This window comes from Argentina silus (assembly GCF_951799395.1).
Source record: "Argentina silus genome assembly, chromosome: 4".
NCBI lineage: Eukaryota > Metazoa > Chordata > Actinopteri > Argentiniformes > Argentinidae > Argentina > Argentina silus.
Window position 1 is genome coordinate 25,230,908 of NC_139658.1, and position 10,000 is coordinate 25,240,907.

The 10,000-nt window shown below is 45.2% G+C and overlaps 1 protein-coding gene across 1 annotated transcript in view; it reads left to right on the plus strand.

Annotated features, from left to right (window-relative positions):
* Positions 1-10,000, plus strand: part of grm7 (glutamate metabotropic receptor 7) — a 130,316-nt gene that overhangs the window by 83,441 nt on the left and 36,875 nt on the right. Inside the window, 1 exon segment of the mRNA XM_083669187.1 lies at positions 4,521-4,725. Coding sequence (XP_083525313.1) covers positions 4,521-4,725 — 205 coding nt within the window.

A 10,000-nucleotide genomic window follows, 5' to 3' on the forward strand; every position in this document is an offset into this window, starting at 1 on the left:
CCAATATAAAGCAATTGCCCCTCGCCTGCATATTGCATGGAATCACTGTTTACTTAGAAATAACATGATTTTGAATACATTAAAATTCATTACATTAATTAGAATCACAAAGGCATTGAGGCTTTCGCAAAACAAATATCGTTTAGAGATGAGCATGACAAGACATGAAATTCTGAGCTAATGCGGTTTTTTTCATCTCGTGGTCTTGTTTTGTGATTAACATCAGTCAACATACAGTAACAGGTTGGTTAGCAACAACTGCAGCTCCTCCACCCATTGATCTGCACATGAACTGTAGTTGTTATTGCATAGGAATACGTTCCATAGCAACATACATACCAGGAAGGACTCGGCAACCTCCAGAGTCCAGTACAAACTGTTATTGCATAGGAATATGTTCCAGAGGAACTCTGGAACCTCCAGAGTCCAGTAGAAACTGGCTTTATCTTAGCTTTCCAGACATTTGGATCGCCCGCACCTCCGATGGGGCTCTTAGCCATAATTGGCGTGGCGGACTTTGCCTACAGGAACAATGTATCACAGAGCAGAATATTGTCGGTTTGTTTTCTTTATGGGAACATTCTAGTTCTAGAACACACAGTCTATCATTCTAGTTCTAGAACACACCGTCTCTCTTTCTAGTTCTAGAACACACCGTCTATCATTCTAGTTCTAGAACACACCGTCTCTCTTTCTAGTTCTAGAACACACCGTCTCTCTTTCTAGTTCTAGAACACACCGTCTCTCTTTCTAGTTCTAGAACACACCGTCTATCATTCTAGTTCTAGAACACACCGTCTCTCTTTCTAGTTCTAGAACACACAGTCTATCTCTCTAGTTCTAGAACACACCGTCTCTCTTTCTAGTTCTAGAACACACAGTCTATCTCTCTAGTTCTAGAACACACCGTCTCTCTTTCTAGTTCTAGAACACACAGTCTATCTCTCTAGTTCTAGAACACACCGTCTCTCTTTCTAGTTCTAGAACACACCGTCTCTCTTTCTAGTTCTAGAACACACAGTCTCTCTCTTTCTAGTTCTAGAACACACAGTCTCTCTCTTTCTAGTTCTAGAACACACCGTCTCTCTTTCTAGTTCTAGAACACACCGTCTATCTCTCTAGTTCTAGAACACACCGTCTCTCTTTCTAGTTCTAGAACACACCGTCTCTCTTTCTAGTTCTAGAACACACCGTCTCTCTTTCTAGTTCTAGAACACACCGTCTCTCGTTCTAGATTCGCAGATAGAAGCGAGACCAGAGACTGTAATGTCCTCTTCACTGTGGGACGGGTTTGTTTGGCAGAGAGCTTTGGGATGTAATCATCATGGATGTACACGTATGTGCTCGGCGATGGCGATGGCGAAGGTACGAGTCGTGATGGCAGAGGGACCGACGGCCGTTCTCAGACGCTGGAGCGTGTGTTCAGCTCGGTGTTGGTGTAGTTTAGATCTTCTTGTCTTTGGTGAGGAACACATCAGCTCATTCATGCCTGCTGGGTGTTTTAGCAGATCAAAAGACATCCGGAGCATTAAGACATCGCCATGGAGACACATGGGTGTGTGCGTTCCCTCCTAGTCTTCTTCTCAACAGAAACACAGCCCGGGGCCACTTCAGCCACTCCAAATCTTTAAATTATCACTGACTCATTTTTACTTTTATTATTAGTATTCCCTGTTTTTCAGAGGATCATAAGAGTGCGTTTCTGCGGTGATAGCTTAGTGAGCTGCGTGACCCTGGTCGTGACCCTGGTCGTGAACCTGGTCGTGAACCTGGTCGTGACCCTGGTCGTGAACCTGGTCGTGACCCTGGTCGTGAACCTGGTCGTGACCCTGGTCGTGACCCTGGTCGTGAACCTGGTCGTGACCCTGGTCGTGACCCTGGTCGTGAACCTGGTCGTGAACCTTCACCTTCATGAATAAATATGTCCTTCTCTTCTTCTCCTCGTGCTTCAGAGCTGCAGGAACGGGATGCTCCGCATCCTTCCGGAAAGTAAACAAACGTGGACATCACAGCTTATTCTTCAATTCCATACGGCTTCATTTTAGTGTACACAGAACAAAAGATACATAATTCATAACTCCGTCTATTGTAACACATTTGCCTGACGTTTGTGAGCCCTGGGTCCCGCGAGGGGACAGGAGAGCCATGGCTGTTATTCATAAGTGCGTCACTGATAACACAACGAAGACCAAAGGTTTTTCTCCGATTAATTTGTCTAACCTAAAGTTCATTTGCCATAGGACAGCGTGTGATTCATGCAGGGGTTTAACCTTGCCTCTTCAGAGTCTTAGAGGAGAGCACTGCTGCAGGACCGTGAGTCACAGAACAAACTGGCAGCTAGTCTGTCCTTGAAACCCTGAAGGAAACCCTGTGAAAACACGATGAGCCGGCATGTATGCATGAGGAGGCGGAGATCAAATCAAATCAAATCAAAAAGTTCTAATCAAAGTTTATTTATCATATAAGCACAGCGTACAGCCGTAAACAGTACTATTAAAGGCCTTTAATGAGCTACCTCTCGACAGTGCAGTGAAATACAAGGATAGAAATAAAATGCCGGAGTCATTAATGAGCGAAAAACTATGTTTTAAGTGAGAAGTTATGACTTGTCAAAAGCTGCAAAAGACAGGAGATTGTAAATGAGCACCAGCACCCACAGCTAAGAGCATCTTTGCACTAACGAGGTTTCCAGCACACAGCTGTGATCCCTGCTCTCGAGCTGTTGGTTTAATACGTACTTCCAGTCCTTCAGATAACTGTACTCACCATGGGGCAGGTCGCTTAGGGTTCAAAGATGGTCAAGCGGCTGAGAAATTAGCCAAGGCGATTTGGCGTTTTCAATGGTAGTCATAATGTCGCCCAATAACGATACAACGGAATAGAACAATGATCAAAGAGAACGATGTCCGTGGAGTAGGACATCCGATGCTTCCAGGAAAGGAAGGACTTATCATTACCATTACAGAGGAGTCCTTTGGGATTTCCAGAGCTGTAAAAGAGTTGTTTAATTATGCTAATAAGTGGGAATAAATCTGCTCAGCACAGATACAATGTCAGGTCTGTCTTTAAGGCTTGAGATTTTCATGGAATGCAGAGATAGAGTGCAGGAGATGTTGTCTCGTACGCTCTCCTCCTTCAAAGCGTTTTCCAATATTTGTAATTGTTGTTCTTTCCTGACTGCTTTTTTATTGATCTCTCTATTCTTGTTCTCTCCATGACATGGACGTGTCTTTGAGTACTGAAAAATGCGCTATACAAAATAATTTCATTATTATTATTATTATTATTATTATTATTATTATTATTATTATTATTATGTGGCCGCCTGGTCTCCTGTTTTCTCTTCCATCCTGCACCATTGTAATAATGCTGACTCGTCTGTCTCCTGGGTGTCATTACAACATAGGTACTAATGTAATGCTTTGACCTTTGGTGTAATTCTTCCAAAGTACCCCAGGTGCTCAGATGAATGCGGTGGGAGCCGATCCCAGATCTAACCAGGGGGAGATAAGGCAGCCATTAAAGTGTCTGATAAGACTGTGTGTGTAATTCCTCTGGCCCTCTCCATCCTGCCCACGATAGCAGCGCTGAGACTTAATGTGACTCTCAATATACAGAACAGATTAAAGAGAGGCTTTAATCTATAAAACCATCATAATTCACCGTAATGGCATCGTTGTACGGGGAGCAATCGAGGAGGAGGACTCCCCAGCCTAGGTTGCTTCTGTAGCGTTCCACCCCCCCATTAGGAAGAGCTAATTGCTCTTGTACAGGGTTAGCATGGCTCTTGTACAGGGTTAGCATGGCTCTTCATGTTATCTGTGAAGAAGATGTGTTTTTCCTGGCAGCGTTGGTAAATCTCCATGTGCCTCGGCTGTTTGGATCGATCCCATCGCAGCAGATTGTCTTGTTAGATCCATAACTGCTGTAATGTATTCATCCATCCTGGTTCTTCCTTCTCCCGTTTCCATCACTCCGCAGACCAAGAGTGCATCCTACTACTGTACTCTACTCTACTGTACTCTACTCTACTGTACTCTACCAGACAAGGGAGGCTGGTGGAGGTAGAAATCGGAGGACAGGCTCATTGTAACGCATGGAACGGAATGAGGAATGGTATCAAACACATGTGTTTCATACCTTTCCTCATTCCATTCCATGCATTACAATGAGCCGGTCCTCCGATTTCTACCTCCACCAGCCTCCCTTATACTATAACATTGTACTATTCTCTTCCTACTCCGAACAAAGTTCAAGTTTTATTTATTTGTCATTACATTGAACACAAGAACACAACCCAACCAACCGCCTTGGGCAGAGCAGCTCCCAACACCCCCAACAACAACAACAACAGAATGTCACAAAGATAATAAGCTGATAAAAACAATTTTACAACAATTTCACAACAACAAGTAATAAAAAGAATAATAATAATCTGAATGAAACTAGCAGCAGGATTATTATTAGCTGCAGTGTAATGTCAACGGTGACCATGACCAGACCATGTCTTCCCTCCGCAGGCCAGGAGCGTATCGGGACGGACTCCAGGTACGAGCAGGAGGGGAAGGTGCAGTTTGTGATCGACGCGGTCTATGCCATGGCCTACGCCCTCCACAACATGCAGAGGGACCTCTGTCCCGACTTGTCGGGCCTCTGCCCTGAGATGGACCTGGCCGGGGGCAAGAAACTGCTCAAGTACATTCGCAGTGTCACCTTTAATGGTGAGTACATCCTCAGTGTCACCTTTAAGTATAAGAGTTACCACTAATAGTTATTATTACTGTGTAATGGCTACATATTACCATGTAATAACTACATTTTACTATGTAATAACTATGTATTACTGTGCAATAACTCTTGCACTCTTGCGTAATTACTCATTGCTACCCAGTTCTGACCTTAGCTCCAGCCCTAAGCCTAACTACCGTGTAATTACAATGTCATTACAATATTTGTTATGCTGCATTTGCAGTAGGAACGTTGTAAACAGTGTGCATCACTAATTGTTACATGTGCAATGACAGCTTGCTAAATGCCAGAAATGTAAATGTAAATGTAAATGTAAACGCTTGCTGGGTTGGTCCTCCACATGATTGGCAGGGCAGGGCCTCTAATGACGGCTTGCTTTGTTCACGCCGTCTTGTTCCTGTGAAGCTCATGTCACAGGAAGCTGATGGCAATGGCGCGGATGAGACACTCTGGTGTCACCCCAGTAAATGTTGACATTGTTGTTGGCGAGGGAGGGGATCTGAAAACCCTCACTAACCCACGCTAATTGACAAGACCTCAAGATCCCTTTGTTTACAGTTGTTGAAGCAGTTTAAAGTGGTTGAATATGATATGATATGAATGGACTGTGTGTTTGACACCATTCCTCATTCGGTTCCATGCATGACAATGAGCCCGTCCTCCGATGCCTACCTCCACCAGCCTCCCCTGTCCTCCAATGTCTACCTCCACCAGCCTCCCCTGACTAGTATTCATGTTCATTCTCCAGCCAGAAGGAAGCGGGAGTGAGCTACAAGCAGTGTTCTTATCATATCATATTCAACCACTTTAAACTGCTTCAATAACTGTAAACAAAGGGAGGAGTTCTGTCTGGTGGGTGGAGCTCTGTCTGGTGGGTGGAGCTCTGTCTAGTGGGTGGAGCTCTGTCTGGTGGGTGGAGCTCTGTCTGGTGGGTGGAACTCTGTCTAGTGGGTGGAGCTCTGTCTGGTGGGAGGAGCTCTGTCTGGTGGGAGGAGCTCTGTCTGGTGGGTGGAGCTCTGGCTGGTGGGTGGAGCAGCGGTAAACAGGAAGGGTGGAAGAGCCCCCAGCGCAACCCCCATGTTTGCGCTGATAGTTTTTTACGCCGTTAAAATAGAGCCTATGGTATTCCTCTGTATTCCTCGGTATTCCATAGTATTCCACACGGATCTGTGAGCACTAAAAAGCTAGCCTGATTTGACTCCATATGAAAAATGTAGCATCGCCTGTAGTTACAGCTAGCATGGTGGGCTAACAAGCTTCAAGCTACAATGAGAGAGAGAGAGAGAGAGAGAAAGAGAGAGGGAGAGGGAGGGAGAGAGAGAGAAAAGGAAGAGAGAATGAGAGAGAGAGAGAAAGAGGAGAGAAGGAGGGGAAAAAGAAGAGTGAAAAGAGGAGGAAAGAGAGTCAGTGGCAGAGATCAAAACACACAATATACCGAACGCTATCATTTCTTCAGACGGTCATGAAATGTTTTTCAGAACCTGAAGCGAAACCTTGCAGTCCTGTCCTCTGGGAAGACGTTGCTACGCAATCAGCAAACTCTCCGCCCGCTCGCTTGCTTTGCCGCTGTCTGAACTGCACACGCTCCGTAGATGCGCTGCCTGTTTCATCAAAGGGAAAGAACAGGCCTGCAAATGCTACAATGATGCTCCCCAGAGCTTTAATCCTAAAAATAATTATTATTTTTGATAATTATTTCTGACCTAGCACCAGATAGGAACGTGCATATTACCTCAAAGCTTCAGTGTGTGATTCATATTCCACATCAGGCAGATGCCAGACATGCACGTCTTTGTTACGGAGTATGATGCCTATTATTCTTTCAGCGTTACGGATAACATCCCGATGGAAGCGGATGTGGATGGAAGCAGTCACTGTGCACATCATAATGAGAGAAATCCATTGTTCCTGTTAGGCAACAACATTCACTCACAGCGTAGATTATGATGTTGAAATTGATTAGACGGTGAACATGTCTCTCCAGCTGCTTAACGGTGCCTGTGCTTCAGGGGAGGCTGGCGGAGGTAGGAATCAGAGGACGGGGCTCGTTGTGATGCAGGGAACGGAATGAGGAATGTGTGTTTGATACCGTTCCTCATTCCGTTCCGTGCATTACAACGAGCCCGTCCTCCTATTCCTACCTCCGCCAGCCTCCCCTGCTCTGCAACCACACCATAAATACATGCCCTACAACTGAACATGCTAGCTCCTCATCTATCACCAGTCCCACGCGTCCACCTTCCCCCGCTCAGATTCTCATTCAAAAATCGTTTTCGCTGGTGTGTCGGAGAAGGCGGTTATTACCCTTATATTGATCTGAAAGTCACACGTGGCCACAGGTGAAATGTGTGATTGATCTGCTGTAGGGACGACCCAGCCACACCAGCAGGGCTACCCGCAGTACCGCAGAACCTCTCTGCAGCAGCAGCCTTGTGGTTGAGATCCGATTCAACCCTTTTACAGCACGTCAAGGTAGACAGTTGCTAAGCCTTTGTACACATTCCATATGCATTAGGAACGTTCTCCCAGAGCACATGAAGGAATCCGGCACCCTCTCCCTCCTTCAAACGCTTCCTCAAGATGCATCTTCTGAAACTGTCTTTTGATGCAGGTGCCTTTCCCCTACCTCGGTCTATCAGCAGCTCACTGCTTTTATTCTGCTGTCTGTGCTTTTTGTTTTTTATTTCTTTATTTCTTTATTTCTTTATTTCTTCTCCATAGAAAGTGTCTTTGAGTACTGAGAAAAGCACCATGCAAAATACATTCTTCTTCTTCTTCTTCTTCTTCTTCTTCTTCTTCTTCTTCTTCTTCTTCTTCTTCTTCTCATTATTATTATTATTATTATTATTATTATTATTATTATAATAAGTTATGTTATTGTGCATGTTCAGTGTGCACGGATGATGGCGAAGGTTGGTTGCTGTTGTGTTCCTGGTGATGAACATCAGAGATTCCATACCTTTGGTTCCTTTTTTATAGAAAAGACTTCTAGAAGACTTATCTATCTGTCTGTTCATCGCAGTGATTGATACACTGCTTTGCTCCTGTGCTTTTAATCAACAGGTTGTGTGTGTGTTTTAACATTGGAGATGAAAGCTCTCAAACACACACACACGCACACACACACACGCGCACACACACGCGCACACACACACGCACACACACACGTGCACAGGCGAATAAGCAACACCAGCTACTTGAAGTTCTGCCTCTGACTTTTCTGCCACGCTTTCAAAGGGTTCTTGAAAAACTCTCGCCCCCAGTGTAAAGATAAAAAGACTTAAAAGCTTTATGCATACTAATCGTTTTTTCTTAAAAAAAAAGAAAAAAAACGTAATAAGTTGGAGGAGCCCCAGTCAAATATGTTCAGTAGGGAGCACGCGCAGGACAGCAACCAGCGGAGGATGACTAGAGTATGGTAATCATATCCGTCTTCTCCGTTTTGGGGAGAGGAGAGAGCACAGCATGTGTAAGAGAGCCATCATTAGTTATCTGTTCTCTGCTTTTATCTTTTCCAATATTGTTTGACCCTACGCAGCCTTCCTCCCCGCGCTCATTCAGCTAGATATGATAACTTAGATGTTGCTGATGAGAATGATAGGCAGATATTAGTACAGTCTATGATCCTATCATACCAATGATGATGAGGGGGCGAAATGGAGTCTGTGTTTGATTCTCTCTCTATCGCCCTCTCTCTCTCTCTCTCTCTCTCTCTCTCTCTCTCTCTCTCTCTCTCTCATTCTCTCCCTCTCTCCCTCTCTCTGTCTCTCTCTCTCTCTCTCTCTCTCTCTCTCTCTCTCTCTCTCTCTCACTCTCTCTCTCTCTTTTATCTCTCTCTATCTCTGTCCATCTCTCTCTCTCTCTGTCCCCCCCCCGCGCCCCCCCCCTCCCCTGGGTAGAGGCAGCCAGAGACAGCCAGTGTCAGGGAGAGGGGAGATAATGAAGGGAGTTAGTGGGCTGAGCTGAGCTGCAACTGACTCCTAGTCCACCCACACAGAACAGCACAGAACAGCACAGAACAGCACAGAACAGAACAGAATAGAACAGAATAGAATAGAACAGAACAGAACAGAATAGCATAGAATAGAACAACACACACAGCACAACACAACTCAACACACAACACAACACACCACAACACAACACAACACAACACACCACAACACAACACAACACACCACACCACAACACACCTCAGCACAACACAACACAACACAACACAACACAACACACCACAACACAACACAACACAACACAACACAACACAACACAACACAACACACCTCAGCACAACACAACACAACACAACACACCACAACACAACACAACACACCACAACACAACACAACACACCACACCACACTACAACACAACACAACACAACACAACACAACACAACACACCACAACACAACACAACACACCACAACACAACACAACACACCACACCACAACACACCACAACACAACACAACACAACACAACACAACACAACACAACACAACACAACACAACACAGAAAAGTAGGGTACAGCACAGCAGTCAGGCTTCTCTGTAGTGCCTAGAATACAGATGATGTTGTTGTTGTTGTTGTTGTTGTTGTTGTTGTTGTTGTTGTTGTTGCGGGGTGGAGGGGGGGGTTCGGGGGGGGGGGGGGGTGATAAACGGCTTTGAGGGTCTTATTGCTTCCAACAATGTTTACACAACAAATCCGAAAATTAAAAAAAATAAAATAAAAATAAAAAAGTATGTTTTTGGTGATAGATAGTGTTGGTTTCTGCACTGTGCTGAGAAATCTAGTCCCCAAAGAGGAAGACTGTCAGGACCATGAGGAAGACTGTCAGGACAAAGAGGAAGACTGTCAGGACAAAGAGGAAGACTGTCAGGACAAAGAGGAAGACTGTCAGGACAAAGAGGAAGACTGTCAGGACAAAGAGGAAGACTGTCAGGACCATGAGGAAGACTGTCAGGACAAAGAGGAAGACTGTCAGGACCATGAGGAAGACTGTCAGGACAAAGAGGAAGACTGTCAGGACCATGAGGAAGACTGTCAGGACAAAGAGGAAGACTGTCAGGACCATGAGGAAGGCTGTCAGGACAAAGAGGAAGACTGTCAGGACCATGAGGAAGACTGTCAGGACAAAGAGGAAGACTGTCAGGACCATGAGGAAGGCTGTCAGGACCATGTTGTAAAGGCTGTTCCTTGGTGCCAAACACACTTCCCATGCAAGGCCCCTCCCATCCTGAGTGTC